The following is a 22141-nucleotide window of genomic DNA, read 5'->3' as shown; positions in this document are numbered from 1 at the left end:
TCATGAATGGGGTTAGTCCCTTTATAAGAGAAGCCCAGAGAGCTCCCTCCCCCTTTCTGGCTTGAGAGGTTACAGTGAGATGACAGCCAGCACTGAGGAAGCGGGGTCTTACCAGATGCTGAAAATGCTGGCACCATGATTTTAGACTTCCCAGCTTCCAGAAGTGTGAGAAGTACATGTTTGTAAGACACACAGTTGATGGTATTTTTGTTATAGAAGCATGAGTGGACTGAAGCCCCTGCCCTCCACAAATAGCCCTTCTCATCTTCTCTGCACAAGTGCTGGTAGGCTGCCTGGTTGCCGCCCTGTGTTTGGTCAGGATAAGGACTGCATGGTGAGGGAGTGTTGTGGAAGGAGCTCCGGCGGGTGCAGAGTACATGTCAGATCCACTTCAGTGGTAGAACTGGGGGACGTGGACTTAGTGCTGGACTCGGCTTTCACCTCACTGAGCTAATCACTGTCAACACCCCAGACCTAGACCTGGATGCTCACTTCTGCGCCAGTCCCATGCACACAACTTCCAGCTTCAAATTTATGCTTGCACATCTGCCACACACTTTCCATTCCCTCTAGCACGTCTTTCTGCAAAGAATTCATTATCTCCCTTTAAAGCTGCTTCTCTTTCTTGACTTCCCAGTGAGGCTGAAAAACTCAGAACCATCTGTATTAGCTCCGTCTTTCACCTCGAATCATTTCTCTGGTTCCCGGATACTGACAAGTTTCCTTTTTATTGTTTCTTGCTTCTGTGTCTCTTTTGCCTTTACCACCCCTCTAGTTCAGGCTCTCATCATCCTCCAAATATCACAAACATGTTCTCCCTCCACTTCCATCTTCATGGCGAGTGCTCAGGGCAAATGCTTCTGAAGCCATGCAGGGTAGCAAAACGGGGAGTCAGCACTTGCGTGACTTTTTATCAAACAAACAGTCTGCACATTCAGAATCTCCTTCCATCCATCCATCCCTCCACCCCCAATGGGATCCTATCTGATCCTTATGAATAAGAATCCCTCACTCTCACCTTATTAGCCAAAGTCCCAACCCCCAAATAAAGATAACTTCTGCCACTATACTGTTTAAACTGTTCCTCATGGGAACCCATCTCAGCCCATCCTCAAAGCCCCATGCACACCCCACCATCTTTGTGAAATCTTGCCAAACGAACAATCCCAATCAGAAGACTTTTCTCTATATCTGCCCCTCCTTGTGTCAGTTCACCAGATACTGTCAGATTCTGTTCTTTAGCTGTGTGTGTGTGTGTGTATGTGTGTGTGTGTGTGTGTAGTATATATATGGCCATGGCATCTAAGAAGGAAACTCATGGAGAGCAAGGACCTGGCAGTTCCTCGACCCGTTTCATGAGTAACCTGGCAAATGCCTGCTCTGCTTCCAGAAGTCTAATCTGTTGGAAAAATACTGAAGGGCATCAAAACTGTGTTCAAGCTCTTATGTTAATTGATCATGATGAATAGCTCCAACTGTGTTTGTTTTTTCTTCACCTTGGTAAGTGCATTTTCGGAGAAAGTTGAGATCTGTCGTCAAGTGACCCATTCTGGCATATCCTAAGACTTATCATCTTGAGTTTCTTTTTAATTGGAGCTGAGAAGTTACAGATGTAACATTTTTGTATGTTTTTACAAAATTCACACTTTGCTCACTATAATTTATGTTTTCCTTAGCAACTGGTGGAAACGTTTTAAGGGTCAGCCTAGAAGTAGCAGAATCAGTAGAAACACCTTTTCTAAACCTTTCTTCCTTGTGTCATTAATCAAAAGAAACACACCTACTAACCCAGCCTGTCAGATTCACTCACAAAAGTTGCAATTTATCTCCAAAGCATTCTTGCCCCCTGAACCTGGTAGCTGATTGGGTAATGAGTAATTACACACCTTCAGTTATTGCTCTGACTTGGAATTTTTCAGCTTCTATTTTCTGTCAGTAAATGGAACTAAACTGCATGTGTTTTGGCTTGAGTATACAATGAATCAGAATTAATGAAATGTCATATCCATTAAAGCGAACTCAGAAAATTGCAAGCAAATATGGATAAGAGGGCTCTTAGTCCTCACTTTGCAGTTACAAGCAAAATGATAGTGACCATTTCACATTTCACTCTATACCATCTTCCTTCCTGCTATCACTCTCTAGGACTTGGCCTGTCCAGAGAAAAGAAGGAAGTTACCAAAGCTTCCTTGAAAAATGCCCATGAGGGAATCCTAAATACTAAGGGTAGTTAGGGTTTTGAAACCTGTCCTTTTTTCACTCAAATATGTGGCTGTCTCTCTTCTCTGTGGGAACTTGTTGTGACACTGGCTGTGTTATTTATTGCCTACTATTGTGGACAATAAAGCCAAAGATGGGCTGACAACACAGAACTGTAGATTGGCAATGGAATTTATTAGGTTTTGTTGGTATAGTCAACACTCTCTGTTTCCAGTGCTTCACACATTTGCTATTGAAAACACGTAGGGTAAAAGGTTTGCTCTATTGCTTCTTCTATGCATTAGTTTAAACGTGGAAATGATTATCGATGTAAAGTCCTGTTGGGGAGTCATCTTGGTGAAAGGCAGAGAAAAGCACTGTGTGGTTCCCCCAGATCCTTCCTGGTTTTCAGATGCCTCCTCAGTGATGATCACTGGGACAGCAGGATGCTCAGACTGTTGCTGCTGCCTGTTATTGTCTTCACTGTCCACCCACAGGTATCACAGACCTAGGGGGATTTATACATGAGTGGAAGCACTTCAGTTCCATAGAAATAATGAAAAATTACCCAAACAGCTAAATAGAGAGAACCATAGGTTGCCTTACCATTGAGTAGCGGCCTCTGAGTTCCTGATTTTGGTGTGCTCTAGAGGCTGGACCATCAGTGCTGTGTAACGCTGCAAATAAATGCCTGACCCTGGGGCTCTCTCAAGAATACCACTGGTTGGGGCCCTTCTTTCATCAATGTGCATGGTATTTCAGTTGTGACAAATGTATTTCTGTAAAAAAATAATGCATTGTCTCTTGTTTAAGTGATGCATCATTAATTCTGTTGTGTGTGTGTGTATGTGTGTGCACATGCATCTGCATGCTCAGTCATGTCTGGTGTCTGATTCTTTGCCACCCCATGGACTATAGCTCACCCAGCTCCTCTGTCCATGAGATTCTCCTGGTGAGAATACTGGAGCGGGTTGCCATTTCCTTCTCCAGGGGTCTTCCCAACTTAGTGATCGAACTCATGCCTCTTGCATCTCCTACATTGGCAGGTGGATTCTTTACCACTATGCTACCTGGGAAGCCCCTAGTTCTGAATTGATTATTATTTTGGACATGCTGAGCAGCTTTGAGGATTTGTGGGATCCTTTTTTGTTTTTGGTATAGGAAAATTTATTACTATCGTGCTTTCATCATCAAAATTATTGATCTTGGTCTTTCCTTCTTGCCTTTGTATAAAGCCAAGAGAGAGACATTGGCTACTTTGACAACCTTAAAGCGGACTCCAGGAATGTCACCAACAGCATGACCTTTGCCACCAAATCCAGCAACCAGAACTTCATCATTTTCCTCAATAAAATTCAAGCAACCATCATTGGATACAAAAGCAGTGATTTTTTTGCCATTCTTGATTCGCTGAACCCTGACACACTTCCTGATGGCAGAATTTGGCCGTTTGGCTTCAACTCCTACTTTTTCCAGCACAATTCCCTTGGCGTGAGAAGCACCGCCGAAAGGGTTGGCCTTCAGGGCTGTGCCCAGATGGGCTTTCTTGTACTGCTTATCATGCCACTTCTGGTCTCGTTGGTGGCTACGGAGCTTCCTGGCAGTACAAAGACCGTGACACTTGCCCATCCTGCCGCGACACTTGCCCACGGGCCTGAGCGAAAGACGAGAATTTGTGGGATCTTATTTTCCCCAACCAGGGATCAAACCTTGGACCTCAAGAGTGAGAACACCAAGTGTTAACCACTGGGCCACCAGGGAATTCCCAATTCTGTCACATTTGATTTCAGCAAATTGATAAAGAGGGGATTAGGACCTCATTGGAGAGGGTGGAGATGACACTTCTTTCCTAAACTACTTCACAGGATGTAGAAGATCAAGCGTGGATAAAGCACCTTCTGAGGCTCTCGGGATTGTAGACACCTTCCCCCATGTAGGACAGGAGACATTCGTGGAGACCCCTCTATAACCCAGCCTCTTGGGAGATGCCTAGATGTTAGTCAGTTCATGTTAGTATGAATTAATGACTTTTATTCCTCTTCGAAGAATGTCTAAAGTACTCAGCCAGTATGAAGATAGGGGATTTCGGAGAAGCTAGGGTTTCCAGGTCTGGAATAATTCTTGTGACTTTCCAGGTTCCCTGCTTCCCTGACCAAAGCTCCCAAAGTCATTTATTGCCCCTTTTCTGACCTGATCTTCCCTAAAGGGGGTATGCACCCTTTAAATTTTTACTTTTATTGCAACAAGAACAGTTCATGAATGGAAGAGGAGGTAGGCTTGAACCCAGCGGCCTTCAGGGGAGAAATACTGAGAACTAGGGTCGAACTCTGGCCTCTTGGCTCTTGAAAAGGTGTCAAGGCCAGCTGGTTGGCCAGCTTCCTAACTCTGATGCTCCCTCCATGTGTTACTTCCTGAAAGGCATAGCCTCTCACAGATGCTGTGTTATATTTGCTGTCTAATTTATTCATACAACACAGACAGAAAGCAATGGGAATGGTATGTAAATACTTCGCAGATCTTTTAGAGCATTTTCATCTTGAGAAATTAACCTGAATAAACCAGGAGTTCTCTGTTCTCTAACAGTCTCCCCAGAATCTCTCTCAGCCCTGCTTACTCTGAAGGGCAATTGAAGCATGAAGAGGATCCATGGAGAGAAAAAGCAGCATCGCTAGGTCGGGACTCCTCAGGAGGAGATGGCAGGCAGTCATGGGCCAGTAGGGTGAGCTCCAGACCAGAAGCTGCATGGTCTGGCTTCTGTTTCTGAAGCTACATCCATGTATTACTTCTAGAAGGTCATAACCTCTTATGGCAATTTTGTTTCAGTATCTGAAAACTGCAGACAATGAATCAGGCAATCTCTAAGGATCTTCCTATCCAGCACGCCAGGCTTCCCTGCCCTTCACTATCTCCCAGAGTTTGTTCAAACTTATGTCCATTGAGTCGGTGATGCCATCCAACCAGCTTATCCTCCATTGCTCCCTTCTTCTGTCCTCAATATTTCCCAGCATCAGGGTCTTTTCCAATGAGTCGGTTCTTTGCATCAGATGGCCAAAGTATTGGAGCTTCAGCTTCAGCATCAGACCTTCCAATGAATATTCAGACCTTCAATGAATGAATATAAGTGTAGTTAAGACTCTTTGTTTCAACTGCAGGGGCTATAGGTTCTACCCCTAGTTGGGGAACTAAGATCTCAGCATCTTAGTTCTTCCTGTCTTGGATCTTCCCATCTCCAGATCTGGTTCCATTCTGCCTTGAGGCTAGCAGAGTTTGCTCTTTTTCCTGCCAGTAATGTGTGAGTCTCTTTGTTTTCTGCTTCCCTGGCCCTTCTTTGCCTTCCTCCTGAGGCTTCCTGACATCTCACAGCTGCCGTGCTTTGTTCTCCATCACACCAGGACACAGCAGCCGGCAGGAGCCAGAGACCAATCAGTATTTGATAAAGATAAATCTGTGCTTAGAGCTGGAGCAGATGTTTAGCCAATTAGGAGATGAAACCCTCTGCAGAAGTAGATCAGCTTCCATCTGAGGACTTTGGATTTTGCTGTAAAAAGTACTCATTCCTTAAAAGTGCTTGTAGAATGTATCAAAACAAGGCACAAGATTAGGGCACTTGCGCTAGATTACTCAGTTACAGTGTGGCTTCAAGATACTGAATACTCTTATATTTAGAATGTTATAAAATATGGATATTTTAGAATGGAAGGGACTTTATTCCTTTTCTTCCCACCCAGTGGAAGAGGTGTTCTGTAGTCTTGTTTCTCAGAATGTGGTAACTAAACCAGCAGTCTCCCAATACTAACCTGGGAACTTGTTAGAGATGCAGACTCTCAGGCCCCATGCCAGACCTGCTGAGTTAGAATACACACTTCAATAAGATGCACAGATGCTTTACATGTACATTGAGGTGTGAGAAACACTACTTTAAGATATCCCATTTGTGGTGTTGGAGAAGACTCTTGAGATTCCCTTGGACAAAAAGAGATCAAACCAGTCGATCCTAAAGGAAATCTACCCTGAATGTTCATTGGAAGGACTGCTGCTGAAGTTGAAGCTCAAATACTTTGGCCACTTGATGTGAAGAACTGACTTACGGGAAAAGACCCTGATGCTGGGAAAGATTGAGGGCAGGAGGAGAAGGGGGCGACAGAGGATGAGATGCTTGGATGCCATCACCAACTTAGTGGGCATGAATTTGAGCAAACTCTGGGAGTTAGTGAAGGACAAGGAAACCTGGCATGCTGCAGTCCATGGGGTCACAAAGAACTGCACACAGCTTAATGACTGAACAACAATGAACAAGTTATCCCTAATAAAAGACAACATATTGATACTTCCCTAGTGGCCCAGTGGTTAAGACTCCATGCTTCCACTGCAAGGGGTATAGGTTCGATCCCCAGTTGGAGAACTAAGATCTCGGCATGCTGTATGAATACCCAAACAATAAATAAAATAGTAAAATACAGAGGTGATTCACATGTTTAATGGGCTGTGTGAAACACCAGTCTGAGATTATTGTTGTTTTACAGTCTTCTGAATTCATGGCTGCAGTCACCTCACCATTCACAGACCACTCTAAGATATCCCTGATCAAAAGACAACATATCTTAGTTTAAACACACTCAGACACAAGATGCTACCAACTTATTGCAGGGTGTTCAGTTTGGGAATACCTCTGAGCCTCAGAACAGGCTTCCTAATAATAAAAAGAATAGTAAGTATTTACTTAATTCTGACCAAGTGACTTCTTTTAAATGCTTTATAAGTATGTGCTGCTTTGTTTTGCAGTCATAGCAACCAGGTGAGATAAATACTGTTTGTTTTTGTTCAATTTAATCTCCACAACACATGGATGAGGGGGATATACTTTTATTTCCCATTTTCTATATGAGAAAGCTAAGACCTGAGAAAATGAATAAGCTGCCCAAGTCACATGGCTGGAGAGTGACTCATAAGCTCTAACCTAAGTAGTTTGACTCCAGAGCCCAACCTAACCACTATACTCTATGCTTATTCATTTTAGTAATAAAGGTGTCCCTTTCTGTAGTGTCTGACCATCTGTATTCTAGAAGTACAAATAAAATTTTATGTTTTTCTTATGTGAAAACTCAACTTATATGGCACCAACTCTCATGATCACTATTTTTGATATGTTCTTCATTGATGTAATTATATATCCTCCCCATGTTAGTCAAATGCTAGTCTGTAATGGTATAGACCTAACAGAAGCAGAAGATATTAAGAAGAGGTGGCAATAATACACAGAAGAACTGTACAAAAAAGATCTTCAGAACCCAGATAATCACGGTGGTGTGATCACTCACCTAGAGCCAGACATCTTGGAATGTGAAGTCAAGTGGGCCTTAGGAAGCATCACTATGAACAAAGCTAGTGGAGGTGATGGAATTCCAGTTGAGCTATTTCAAATCCTAAAAGATGATGCTGTGAAAGTGCTAAACTCAATATGCCAGCAAATTTGGAAAACTCAGCAGTGGCCACAGGACTGGAAAAGGTCAGTTTTCATTCCAGTTCCTAAGAAAGGCAATGCCAAAGAATGCTCAAACTACCGCACAATTGCACTCATCTCACACGCTAGTAAAGTAATGCTCAAAATTCTCCAAGCCAGGCTTCAGCAATATGTGAACCGTGAACTTCCAGATGTTCAAGCTGGTTTTAGAAAAGGCAGAGGAACCAGAGATCAAATTGCCAACATCCAATGGATCATCAGAAAAGCAAGAGAGTTCTAGAAAAACAACTATTTCTGCTTTATTGAATATGCCAAAGCCTTTGTCTGTGTGGATCACAATAAACTGTGGAAAATTCCAAAAGAGATGGGAATACCAGACCACCTGACCTGCCTCTTAAGAAACCTGTATGCAGGTCAGGAAGCAACAGTTAGAACTGGACATGCAACAAGAGACTGGTTCCAGATAGGGAAAGGGGTACGTCAAGGCTATATATTGTCACCCTGCTTATTTATATTTATATGTATATTGTCACTCTGCTTATTTAAACCATAAACTTATATGCAGAGTACATCATGAGAAACCCTGGGCTGGAAGAAGCAGAAGCTGGAATCAAGATTGCCGGGAGAAATATCAATAACCTCATATATGCAGATGACACCACCCTTAGGGCAGAAAGTGAAGAGGAACTAAAAAGCCTCTTGATGAAAGTGAAAGAGGAAAGTGAAAAAGTTGGCTAAAAGTTCAACATTCAGAAAACTAAGATCATGGCATCCGGTCCCATCGCCTCATGGCAAATAGACGGGGAAACAGTGGAAACAGTGTCAGACTTTATTTTTCTGGGCTCCAAAATCACTGCAGATGGTGATTGCAGCCATGAAATTAAAAGACGCTTACTCCTTGGAAGGAAAGTTATGACCAACCTAGATATCATATTGAAAACCAGAGATATTACTTTGCCAACAAAGGTCTGTCTAGCCAAGGCTATGGTTTTTCCTGTGGTCATGTATGGATGTGAGAGTTGGTCTATAAAGAAAGCTGAGTGCTGAAAAATTGATGGTTTTGAACTGTGGTGTTGAAGAAGACTCTTGAGCCTCCCTTGGACTGCAGGGAGATCCAACCAGTCCATCCTAAAGGAACTCAGTCCTGAGTGTTCATTGGAAGGACTGATGCTGAAGTTGAAACTCCAATACTTTGGCCACCTGATGGGAAGAGCTGACTCATTGGAAAAGACCTTGATGCTGGACAAGATTGAAGATGGGAGAAGAAGGGGTTGACAGAGGATGAGATGGTTGGATGGCATCACTGACTCAATGCACATGAGTTTGATTAAACTCCGGCAATTGGTGATAGACAGGGAGTCCTGGCATGCTGCAGTCCATGGGCTCACAAAGAATGGGGCACGACTGAACGAATGAACTGAACTGAACTGAAGTGAAATATGGCCTTCAGGGTTGTACCCTGAACCTCAGCTGTGTGGTTTTGAGCAAAGCAAAGTTCTATGGTAACTTTCAATGTGTACTGGAGTATACCACACCTTGAATAATGAAGACTGATGATTATACAACTGAATTCTCTAATGTAATCATGGTGTTGATTGGTAATGAGCTCAATGGGTTTTCACAAAGGCTGCTAGTAAGCAGTTTCTCTAAGTCTCTATTTGTCAGGATGATTTTTGAACCCAGAGGCATTCCCTTGAAGCTGACCCATAATCAGTATCATGTGCTTCTGCCCACACTGAACTCAAGCGATTCCCTGGCACCAGTCTCCAGTGTAGGGAGGGTGTATTTACACCCTGTGGAGGGTAAAACTTGATATCCATCCTGTTGAATTTCATCTTGTTAGCTGTGACTCATTATTCATCCTGTCAAACCTTTTGGATTCTTGAATCTCTTTCTCAGCATATTTGCTAGCTGGCCCAACCGTGTGTCATCTGAAAATGTGATCAACATACCTCCTATCTTTATTATGCAATTTGCAGCTAAAACTTCTGAATGGGCCAAAGTTGAAGGAAGCCCCTGGGATAGGGCCTACTCCTAGATACCTTCCATGCAGGCTGGTATCAGTTCACTTAATCTGCAACTTCTGGGCCAAACATTCAATCATCTTAATTTCTCAAAGCTCTTTGAGCAGCCTGTATGTCTCCATTTTCCCAGGAGGGAGAGTAGTGGCCAATATGCTATTTTAAACCACCAACACCCTTCAGGTATATGGTCCTCCGTAAGGTAGAGGCAACAATTTAGTGCAAGGCACCCTGAATCAGTTAGAAATGAGTTAAGTATGAGCTCTAGCTCTGCCACTTCTGTCTTTGTACCCATCAGTTAACGTGGACCAGAGAAGCAGAACCACTAGGGGTGGTTTACACAGTATAAAATTATACAATAGGGCTTTGTTGTTGAGGTTTGAACTATGCAGTTGTGGGAGCTGATTGGACAGTGTGCCTTTCCGTTTGTGTCTATTGGTAGGGTCTGAAATAGCAGGATAGTCAGTTCAAAGGGGCTTCCATGGTGGCTCATATTGTAAAGAATACACTTGCAATGCAGGATACCTGGTTTTGATCCCTGGATGGGGAAGATCCCCTTGGAGAAGGGAATGACAACTCACTCCAGTATTCTTGCCTGGAGAACCCCATGGACAGAGGAGCCTGGAAGGCTATAATCTGTGGGTTGTAAAGAGTCAGACACGACTGAGCGATTAAGCATGTCAGTTGGTAAGAAAAGATGGGTGTGAGGGACTTCCCTAGTTGTTTAATGATTAAGAATCCGCCTTCCAATGCAGGACAGACAGGTTTGATTACTGAGCAGGGAACTAAGAGCCTAAGTGTGGTGGAGCAGCTAAGCCCACGCACCACAACTACTGAACCTGCATGTTTAAGAGCCTGAACACCACACTAGAGAGAAGCCTGAACACCTCAATGAAAGATCCCGTCAAGTAAATAAATATTTTTTAAAAAAAGAAGAGAGGGACATGAAATAGAGGAGAGCAAGGACAAAATAGAACCCATGAGGATGTGTTGAAGCCCACATCCATCCCTCGTTACCTCTAGGACTTCATCTTTGGTGATGCAGGTGACTTACAAGGAGAAACTGGCTCCTTCCTCACAGAGATAAACACATACCTGGCCTAAGAGTCAGAGACTAAAGGAAGAGATGTAGTGGGATCTGGAGTTTCTGGGAGCCTGGCTGCTGCTCCATGCCAGCCGGTGAGCCAGCAGATCAGCAAAATACACATGGGCTGCCACAGCTGCCCAGCACTGACCTTCTATCTGCTGCTTCATGTCGCCCTCCAGATCTTGTGCAGATTTCTCCTTTAGTCCACACTAACCTGGGACTATGCAGGAAAGGGAATCTGGGAAATATAGTTTCAGCTTAGTTGACACCCTCTCTGTGTGTTTTCTGTATAGTCATCTTTTAACACCACTTACCTTCCAAATGAATACAGTACAAAAACCATGTTTCAGCCTAACATAATGCAGCAATCCCTTGTACAACTGAAAACAGACCACCACCTTCAAAAGTACATAATTGTTTAGTCATGGTGTCTGACTCTTTTGTGACCCGATGGCCTACAGCCTGCCAGGCTTCTCTGTCCATGGGATTTCACAGGCAAGAATAGTGGAATGGGTTGCCATGCCCTCCTCCAGGGGATCTTCCCAATCCAGAGATAGAACCCATGTGTCCTGTATTGGTAGGTGGATTTTTTACCACTGATCCACCAGGAAAGTCCTCAAAAGTAGATACAAATTCTTTTAATTCATTTTTGCATGTTGTGTATTCATCTTCTTATGAAATCACATGCTTCTTTTGGTATCTTGTAATTTAGGTACTGAGATAAACTTAATTACCATTATTTTATCTTCTGTTAGATAATAAGGGGATTGGAGACATGAAGAGAAAAAAAATAGTCAATGTGTACTGAAACATATTCATATTAAAATAAGGAAGAAGTCCTAAAATTTATTATAGTTCTTGTTTCTGCAATTGCCCATGTGGTTATTCCTGGCATTTTTAACTACCTTTTCCTCCCCCTACATGTTCTTTATTTTGTATTTCCTTTGCCTGTACTAAAAAAAATCTGCTGGTTTTGGTTCCTGGTCAAATAGGGTGACCCAAACATTTATTCATGAAGGTTTTAGGGCACTATTATTTCTGACTGTATAGGGTTGTGGACAATTTCCACTGACTTTAGTTGTAGGACCTGGAGTACCAAGAGAAGCCCCAGGGACTCTCATAAATTCCAGATGAACTCTTCCTTACCTCCAGTATGGAGTGGCAATTGCTACTGTATCCTCTTAAAATCATCCTTATCCCAGTCAGTACAGTGAATCGCCTTCTTTAACTATTAAATTACTGCCAGGAGGAGCTCAGCTTGGTTGGTGGCTGTCTCAGCTACCAGTTTCAGTAAAGTATTGTTGTGTCTCCTGCTGGAAGCATGCTCCCTTGGGAACTAGGTCTTCTAAACCAGAAGAGGTCAAAGTGATGGTAAAGCAACACCTTCTCTTGTGGATCACCATGGGAATCAATAAGAGGAGCCATTCTTATTTTTAGAGTCCTTTATTCTAGGACCTGTAAGCTTTTGATAAGAGAGAAACATCAGCATGATTTCTTGCTGGCTGAGAGCACAGTGTATTTCTGGAGGGATTTCAGAGATAGTGGCATTATGAAAAACCTGAAAGATACAAACGTTGTATTAATATTTCCTATCTAGTGTTCATTCGGTTTGTTTCTTTGGCTTGTGCAGAAGACAGACAGATCTTGGAAGGTGACGGTGGATTATCAAGAACTCCTTTGGGTAGTGACTCCAATTGCAGCTGCTATTCCAGATGTGGCTTCATTCCTAGAACAAATCAGTACATTCCTTGGCACCTGGGTCTGGCAAGTGCCCTTTTCTCTATACCAGTTACTAAAGATCATTACAAGTTGTTCGGCATCTGGTGGTACCAACAATACACCTTCATGGTACTACCTCAACTCTCCAGCCATATGTCCTAATCTACTTCTCAGGCAGATTATGTTGGTTCATTACATTGTTGGTATCACACTGTTTGAACCTAGTGAGTTGAATGTAGCAATAACCCAAGATACTTTGTGTGCTGGGGTAAGAAATAAATTCCACATCTAGGATGACTTCAGGTCATTATTCTGCACCTTCACAGCCTGGGGTTCAGTCTTCTAAGTATTTGGATAGCACTTAAATGCAACTTGTGTATTTCCACCTGCTCCAGGAGGGTGATGTCTGTTTACTCTATTTAAAATTACCACCTCGTGTCCTTGCTAGTTATACAGTAGTCCTGACCGATTACAGAGGAGGCGACAATAGTGTAGTGGAAATACCTGAGACAATATTGAAAACCATAGTTTTGCTACTTATGTTTATATCTTTTTCTTGGACAAGTCATTTTCTTCATTTTTAAGGTGAAAACAAAAATACATCTCATAATGTTGATATGAGGGTTACCTGTGTTGATGTATATACAGTGGCAAAAGGAATTTACTGCTCTACAGTAGACAATAAATTTGAGTGTTTGATCCCTATGCACCTGAGGAACAAAAGTTCTGATAAGTCCTTTAACTTGTCAAAGCTTCCAGTGTCAGTAGGTAACGGAGCTGGGATGTGAAGCCCAGATTTCTTGTGAGGAAACCAGTGTTCTTTCCGTTTGGCATGCTCCCACTTTGCCATGCTTTGTCGACCCTAAAACACCGGCAGTGTATAAATATAGGTTCTGTGCTGTTCTTCATGAATTCACCCTTAAGTGTGCTGATCCTCAGCTGCCTAAAATTCTCTGTCTAGTCATCTGGGGACTCTGCTTTTAATTTCTGGGATGAATCAGGTGATCTTTTTCAAAATTGTGTTTCCTCATTTTGAACATCACCCTCTGTATGTTGTAGTTTACAAAGCACTTACTGTTGCACTTTCATGCACTCTCATTTCACAATCTGAAGAGTAGAGCCTCATTTTCTCTGCAAGAAACTGAGGTAGGTTTAGGTAGATAATAATGTATCAAAGCTTATACAGCTGATAAATGGCAGAATCACTTCTCCCCAGCTTCAGGGCTTTCCCCCACTGTTTCAGTCCTGCATGAGGCTCTAAGAATCTGTCAGTTCTCTGAAGACATATTTTCCTCCTTTATCAGGAGGCCTCCTGGAACCAGGCACAGTTTCCCTCAGGAAGAATATGGGTGCAGTAAATCTCAGAAGGTTCATAGATGTTCACACATCAGTGGGCCATAGAAGCACTGTTGGAAGTGCTTCTGTTGGAAGGAAAACCCCCCTAAAAGCCATGAGCATCAGAACCAAGCAAATTCCAGCTTATGGGCTGTGATTACACTGAAGGTAATAGGCTAATGAAAATGCTCCCAGTTCTCACCAGTAACCTTACTTTATTTCAGATGGTATGAAATAAACTAGTCTTCTGTCAAACCTCCAATTAGAAATAACTAACACTCTTGACTAAAGAATGATAACCCATCGTCATCGAGCCAGTATGAATGTTAGGATTTATCACAAGCCAAAAACCCCATGAAAGTACCAAGTAGAGGGCACGGAAATCACTGAATACAGCTTTTTCCCCTGAGGCCCTCTGCTGACTTCTGAGGACCTCGAGCTTCAGTTTTCAAGGCTGAGACAGCAATCAAATAGACGCTAGTTGTTGAAGGCTATAAATTCAGAGTAGGTTCTAATATATTACCAAAGTTCTTACCAAGACATTTATTTTCTATCTCCCCAATGTAGGCTTAACCACGTGAGACTATTGATACTTGATCATTTCTACCCATAAAAGTATCAGTTTCATATGTCATGGAGATGTTTGCTCACAACTGTCTGTCCAATACATAGAATAATATCTAGTACATAGTAGGTTTTTTATTGGCCTGATGGATGAAATTAAGTTGAAAACCAGTCATTAAAAGATCAATAGAACAAACTGCAGATGAGAGTTAAAAAATATATCTGGACAACCCATGAATAAATGTAAAATTTATAATGAAATGAAAGGAAACCTGAATTTAGAGCCTGCTAGGAATAGGAGAGAACAAAAGAAGGTGGGGAGTGGTCTCTTGAAGTTGCCTTAATGGGATCTAACCAGCCAGCTGGGTAAACACATTGATTTCTAGGGTCTCCACTTCATCCTTCCTAGCTGGCCAGCTTGAAATTTCTCGCTTTTATTCCTATCTGATTAACACAGTTATTAAAACATAAAAACTCAAGTCTTTCCAATGTTTATAACCAAATGTAATGTATAGGTTCTTATTTATGGGAGAAATATGGAATACAAATTAAAAACCCTGTGATGTAGAGCTCAGAAGTGCTCCCTTCAAAAGTTACCCAAGAGTATGTGAAGCTTTCTCACTACCCCCTCTCTCTTTCCTATTTAATCAGATTTTGAGATTAGAGATGCAATTTCCTTTCGTGTCTGGGGAGGTTTATCAGGATGCTGCACACTACTGTTTTCATTCTGCTCCTCCCTGCCTTGAGGTTATACAATGAAAAGTGTATGTCATATAATTATTCTTTACAAAGAAAATTATTTACTTTCTTGGTTTAATGAACAAAAATTCTGTGAAGTCACATCTGTGTGGGTTAGGCTCCAGAATCGATGAATAAGGTGAAAGTCATGGATACTAGTTAAAACCACACATAAAAATCTTTTATACTACCTATCAATTAAAATATACAGGGCGTTACATGTATAATCCTATGTGGTATTCCTTGTGTACCTGGTGAGAACCAGTGAGTTAACTAGAGACAGAAATGAAAGGGAAGCCTATCAGTAGATGCCCAGTTTTTAAAATCCTCTCTCTTTAAGAGAACTATCAAATTCACAGTGATGACTATGGAGAAGGTTGAGAATCCTGAAATGCTTCTGCTTCCTGAAAGGATGATTCCATTGTGCTTGAACAGTATGCCTCACTGTTGCAGGACACATTCATATATTTGCTCACATTGGGAATGACTTATTATGTTTTATTTATTATAAACAACTGCAACTCTAGTATTCACACAATCAGATCATCAGGTACCAAGTAAAGATTCAAGTGAAAGTGAAGTCGCTCAGTCATATCCAACTCTTTGTGACCTCTTTCTAGGCAAGAGTACTGGAGTGGGTTGCCGTTTCCTTCTCCAGGAGATCTTCCCAACCCAGGAATCAAACCTGGGTCTCCCACATTGTAAGCAGATGCTTTACTGTCTGAGCCACTAGGAAAGTCCTAAAAGACTCAAGGTTGGGGCTAAATCATGTAGATACTGGACATGCACTTCCAAATTGCCTCTTTCCAAGCAAGTGTGGTTGTGAGAGGTACAAGTGAACCTTCTGGCTCCTGGGGAAGTGGTATGAAATTCAAGTCAGGGACATAGACTGGCTTTGCTCTAAGGATGGTGGTCTAATGTAACAAAGGTCTGTTCAGACCAGATATGCTAGAGTCAGAGTTTTGGCTTTGCCTGTAGTAAAGAGTCCAGGTGCTTTAGGTCATCTTTTTTTTTTTTTTCTCAAAATGGAGATATTTTAACCATTATCAGTTTAAAAAACCAGTCTTTCTTTCTCTCCAGCTTCTCCAAACACGTCATTTTGTTTTGCTGTTAGTGGAGAAGCTGAAGACACTTTTGGGATCTGGCTAAGGGGAAATTGCCTTGAGATCACAGTGGGTTGGAGTTGTGTAGTTGATAGTCCTTTCTTTGCAGAAGTGAGTTGTAGCTGGCTGTCATGTTGTAGGAATGGCCCTCAAAATTGTGTGAGCTTCAGACCTCATTAAGCCTGCTCCTCGTAAGGTTGAACTCTTGACCAAAGGGTATGATTTCACATGCCACCAAAGCTTGTCTGCTTGTTTAGGTCACTCCTTCATTGTGTGTACTGATGTCTCAGGAGGAACGAAAGACATTGATGTTTGAAAGTCTGCCTGAAATTGAGCACAGTTGGGAATAGAAGGCAGCATACAGAGCTGGCCTCTGATTGTTCACAGAAAGCCTTGTTTTTGTACAGAATGAATACAGTGTATATACCAGGCGGAGGAGGCTGTTTTCCTTGTGGTTTGTTAGGAAAGAAGGTTGGCTTCTCACTTCTGGATGGTTTGTGGCCTGTGTGAACCATAAGGTAGCAAAGTCCTATAGAAACTCTTGCTCCAAGTAAAAACTATCTTCAAAGCCACCATTAAGAAGAAGTCATGCTAGTCTATGAGTCAAAATACCTCATTTCTCACTCTTTGGTTAAGGTATTTTCACATCCTTGTGGACTCTGACCTGTAAAACAGGGATCCTGTTCCTTTGCTGGACTGTGTTAAAGCAGTTACTACATAAAGCTGGCCAGAAAGCCATGGAAACATGCAAGGTACTAAGAAAATGTAAGAAATGTGATGAATATAGGAAAATATTAAGGGTAAAAATCAATATAGTCATTTAGCTAAACTTTCAGAAAATCTTTTTCCCGACTAGCTGTAGGCTGCTGTAGAGGGATCCTGATCAATTAAGGTCAGGGAGGCTTGAAAGATGTGGATTTCTATAATAATGCAGTCTAATTCACAGGGGCCAATTTGTTCAAGCTTAGACATGTTTGTCAGTATAATTGAAAGAAGCATGATCTGACTATGCGGTGCCCCAGCCAGCAGCAGACCCAGGGGACTGTGGTCTTGCTGTGCCTGGGGACCTTGGTGGGGTACCTGTTCCCTGACTGGCAGGAAGACAGAAGGGAGGAAAGCTTCTTTCTCGCTTTCAGGCTGCCCATTAATCAACATCACTTTCCTCATTAATATAAAGGCATTCTCAGCTGCACATTTTGGGGAGCTTCTAACAATTCATTTTTCCTCTGGTTACAGTAAAAACAGCTTTCATAATGAGGTGGAGAGCTGCGTTCTTACAAAGCTAAATATTAATTCTTTTTTCAGTTTGTCATTTATATATCCCTCAAATCGGGTTTACTTTTTCAATTTACGCTGCTGAAGCCCCATGGCCCGAAGATACACAACACTATTTCCTTGGTGAGGGTCAGAGTGCCTGCTTTGTAGGCTCAGGTTTCTCCTAAGACAGTAGTTGAATGCATTGACACATGAGAAATGGAAATTTAACTGGCATAACTAGAAGGACCTCCTTGCCGGGCTGAGAATGACAGATAAATGGCCATTCTCTTCAGTCAGCCATATCTGCCTACACAGTGTTGGTTGAGGGTATCCTCTGTTACAGAGCGCAACATCCAGCACTCTGCCTCGCGAGACTTTAGGGAAGGGTTTTACGTTCTCTCTTTGAGGATTAATGGAGTCTAGTGACCACTCAGGTTGTCATCTTGTCAGAATTAAGGATTTCTAGGTGTTAATAGATCTTCTCTAAGTTTATAGATGACTCGTTTCAAAAACTGGCCTGCCTTTAGGATGTACAATCTGTATCCACCCCCAGACTTCCCTCTCTTTCTGTCTTTCTTCTTCCCTCCCTCATTTATTCCTTTTTTCTTTTTCTTCTCTCTCTTCTCTACGTGTCTCCTTTGCTTCCATGGTGAGCACCTCTTGAGTTAGTATCTGTGTGACACTATGCTAGATGTGGGAAGTACTATAGCAAAGAGAACAGTCTAGTGCAGGAGCCAGGCACAAAATGGGCACCTTTAGGGCAGTCTGATAGCCACCTGCATAGGAGAAAGGACAGGGGTCTGTGGTCCAAGGAGGAGCCAGCAGTCAGGGATGCGTCTCTGAAATCTTTCAGCACTGAGTTGTTTTTTTTTTTTTTTTTTAATATCTATCTCTTGTATAGTTATTTAGCTGAGAGGTGTCTGTGATTCTGGGTTTAGATAGGCCAAATGAAATATCCCAGTGTTCATTTTTCTCACCTATAAGGTAGAATAGCAACAAAATGTGAGTTTAGTCATGCAACGTGCTCAGAATCCCAAACCCAGCATGTGCTTCCTGAGTCATGAATGGTATCACATAGGAATTGGCAGCTATTGAACCTTTGTCTGTAAGTGAAAGTTTGCATCATAGAATTATCCCTTGAGTCTTTAGGGACTTGGAAGACCTTCCTGGTGTAGACTTAAGAAAAATGCACAACATGAGAATTGTGAGTTAAGTTTTATTTAGGGCAAAATGAGGACTGCAGCCCTGGAGACACCACCTCAGATAACTGAGAAAGTTCTCCAAAGGGCAAGGGGAAGGCCGGTATATATGTAATTTTGGTGAAGGGAGAATATGTGCAGTCAAGCACATATTTTTCCAAAAGTTTTCTGCTAGTTTTATGAAGCTTTTGCCTGTCATGAGAAACAGTCATCACCATGAAGAATTTTAGTGCTTTTCTAGATATAAGGAGATGTAAGAATTGGGCTCACTGAATCAACTCCTGAAAATATCTGACTATCTGAAGGCCTGTCCTGCCAGTTTTTCCCAGAGCACAGGGTGCCTCGTTGTGCCTCGTTTTTGCTCTCCACCCTGAACTAATTGCAGGGGGCATTGAAGGTCAGCAGCTTCAGCATCACATGATTTAATTCTTGTAGAGGTAGATGGCAAGTGCCCAGGGCAAGTTTCAATTTGCAATTGACAATGGGAAGCCAAAAGAAGAGAAATACACGATGTTGGATTCTTCTTAAGGGTGCAGAACAGCTCCACATCTGACCTGGAATGCCACGTGGAGTCATTTGAGGTTAAAGCACTGAGCGATGTGTCAGCTCTCTTTTTTTAGTGGATGAGGGGCATCAAAGTGAAAACACTGCATCTTCAAGGCTGGTGATTCTGTATATTTTTTCTTTTAACCACCTGGGGTGTGCATTTGGAATTTTCCTACTTGGCATCGGGCTTAGCGCATGCTACATGAAAGAGAGAGTGAAAGAACATCTTAGTGGCAAGAGTTCTGGGTCTAAGTTTAGACAGAATCACATTCAAACTCTGAAACTGAAATTTCCTAGCTGTCTAACTTGAGCAGGTTCACTGCCTTTCTCCAAAACTGAGTTTTCTCATCTCTGAAACAGAGACAATTCCATTACGATCTTAATAGAGATGTGTTCTCTTGGCAGATATTAAATGTGTAATAAATATCAACTATTGTTTTAGAATACATGCTGTTTACATGTTCACCAATGCCTGGTACCTGCAGCTTCCATGCTACTTAAGACACAACCCTTTGGCAAACTCTGTCTCATGGAGGGGGTCTGCCAGGTACATTAATTGGCATAGTAGCTACTTGCAGAAGACACCCATGGGGCTGTCCTTCAGTCCCTCTTTTCTAGTAAGTTGCTTTGCCCTCGCTCATCCTTAATATGTCTGTAAGAGTCACTGTGATGGTAGAGTGATTCTTCTCCTCAGACACTGGTCCAGAGTTTGGGCTTGGGACCTGGAAAGTGGGGTCAGGTACTTGCTCTGTCCTGTAGCAGTACGATTGATAGCTCAGGGTGGCCATGCTTTCCTTCCATGAGGACTTAAGAAGCAAAATTTTGTCTGGCTAAAGATAAGGAAACAAAGAAAAAAAATAAAAGAGAAGTGTGTAGTGAATGTGCAAAGAGAATTGAGAATATGAGCTGGAGAGGGAATTCTAAGTGATGCCTTTTTCCATTTATTTCTGATTTCCAGTTATAGGGCTGGGCATGAATCCTTGAAATAACCCAACATTATTTGATGAATTAATCTTAACTGTTACCTAAGCTATTGAGAGTTAGGTTTTGTCCCTTGTAATTCTAAAATTTCTAAGTAATACCTTCTTCCATAAATGTTACACCACAGAGGGTTCCCAGGACATGTTTCTAGTAAATATTACAGGTATTCCACCCACCTGGGCTTTCTTTGGGGTAGGTCATCATCATAATACTCATAGCAGAGAGTGTGTATGTGAGTATTAAAATACCCATCTCTGTGTTGGTATTCTTTCTCTGCATTGGATTTGTTGGAATGAAGAATAAAAGTAAGCACCTCAGCCCTGAGGTAGTCAAGAGTCCGTCTGGTCTTAAAGATAAAAGAGAAGCTGGAATGATGTTGTGGCTGCAGAAATGGGCAGAATTCCTGAGGTCCAGCCGTACTGTCTGTGATAATCTCTGCTGTTACCTGAGCTTTTGAGAGTTGGCTTTTGGCACTGCTGATTTTTGCAGGAGCTCAGTTCTTTGATGTTGCCAGGGCCACATATTATAGGGAAGGGGATTGTGGAAGAAGACTCATGAGGGTCCTTGACTTCAGAGAACCCCTACACCTACCATCACTATACCTTCAGAGCCACAAGGCTCTCAGCCTTCACTCCTTGCAGAGGCAGGATAACATGGTGGATAAAAACGTGGATTCCGGAGATGGGCTACCTGGCTTTGAATCCTGGCTATGCTATGTGATCCTAGGAAAGCTAGTTATCCTCTCTGTTCTTCAGTTTCTTCTGTAAGATGAGGATAAAGCTATCCAAAGGTCTCTGAGGGGATTAAATGGGTTAATATGTAGAAAGTATTTAGAACAGTGTTTGGCACATAATAAGCGAAGTATGTATAGTATCATTGTTGCTACTGCTGCCACTTAATACTACTGTTGCCGCCACAAACCCTAGGAGATCACAGTCCATGCAGGAGGCAGCCCTGGAACATACCACAAGTTCAACAATAAAACAGGAGATGAGTTAGCGGAGTCAGTTCCGAAGGAACGAGCCTCACAGTGAGGATTGTGGGAATTGAGCAGAAGTATAGGGAGACCCTCATCTTGTAATCTCTCGATTTGAGGGATTCTTAGTGTTTTTCTCATCCAATATCTGACAAGGCTGTTGCTGCTGCTGCTAAGTCGCTCAGTCATGTCCAACTCTTAGCGACCCCATGGACTGCAGCCTACCAGGCTCCTCCGTCCATGGATTTTCCAGGCAAGAGTACTGGAGTGGGGTGCCATTGCCTTCTCCGATCCAACAAGGCACATGACTCTAATTATTATCTCTGAAATAGAACTGTTCATCATCTCTTTTCACACTTCTCATGGATAACTCACTTCTTTATGAAGCAAGCCAAAGAGATCTTATTAAATGGTTTGTCAGGTACCAAGCCACATAAGCTAGGAATCTAAAAGTCTACATTTTATTCTACCATATATCATTTATTTACCCTTTATTCATTTAAGTCTTAGTGATTTCTCCTACCCCACCCCGAATGTAGCTGACACTTACTGGAAAGGATGTGGTTCCTCCGTCCATGCATAGCTGAAAACTTGCGTAAGTAAAGACTGAAACTGTAGAAAGGTAGGTATTTCTGTTTACCAGCTAAAGTGTCACTGCTTTATGGTGAGAGTGTAAATAAAACTGAAATACATTTGGCCTGATAACTTTGAAAGAAATCATGTCTTAATGCATTTTGAGTTCAGGGAATTCAGATTATTTCAAATTGTCAGTAGAAAACAAAAATTTTATTTTAATATTACACTTTCTAATTTATGCAACTTCAATTTCCATAAGATGACTCGTGGATCTGTGTCTTCTTCCGCATCACCTCTGCCTGTCCTTTAGTTCAGAAAGTCATCATCTCTTTCTAGATCGTTAAATTTCCCTTCCATATTGTGATCATAGTGCTCATTT

At 42.1% G+C, this 22141-nt stretch overlaps 1 protein-coding gene and 1 long non-coding RNA gene across 3 annotated transcripts in view; one reads left to right on the top strand and one right to left on the bottom strand.

The window, feature by feature from the left end:
• LOC133257379 (uncharacterized) overlaps positions 1-22141 on the top strand; it is a 412549-nt gene that overhangs the window by 64151 nt on the left and 326257 nt on the right. The window lies entirely within an intron of this gene.
• On the bottom strand, positions 3342-3851 carry LOC133256546 (small ribosomal subunit protein uS12-like). Its single transcript, XM_061431342.1, has one exon. It carries the CDS (start codon positions 3826-3828, stop codon positions 3373-3375), a length of 456 nt encoding a protein of 151 aa, XP_061287326.1. The 5' UTR covers positions 3829-3851; the 3' UTR covers positions 3342-3372.

This window comes from Bos javanicus, chromosome 11 (assembly GCF_032452875.1).
Source record: "Bos javanicus breed banteng chromosome 11, ARS-OSU_banteng_1.0, whole genome shotgun sequence".
Lineage (NCBI taxonomy): Eukaryota > Metazoa > Chordata > Mammalia > Artiodactyla > Bovidae > Bos > Bos javanicus.
This window is presented reverse-complemented; position numbering and strand designations above follow the sequence as displayed.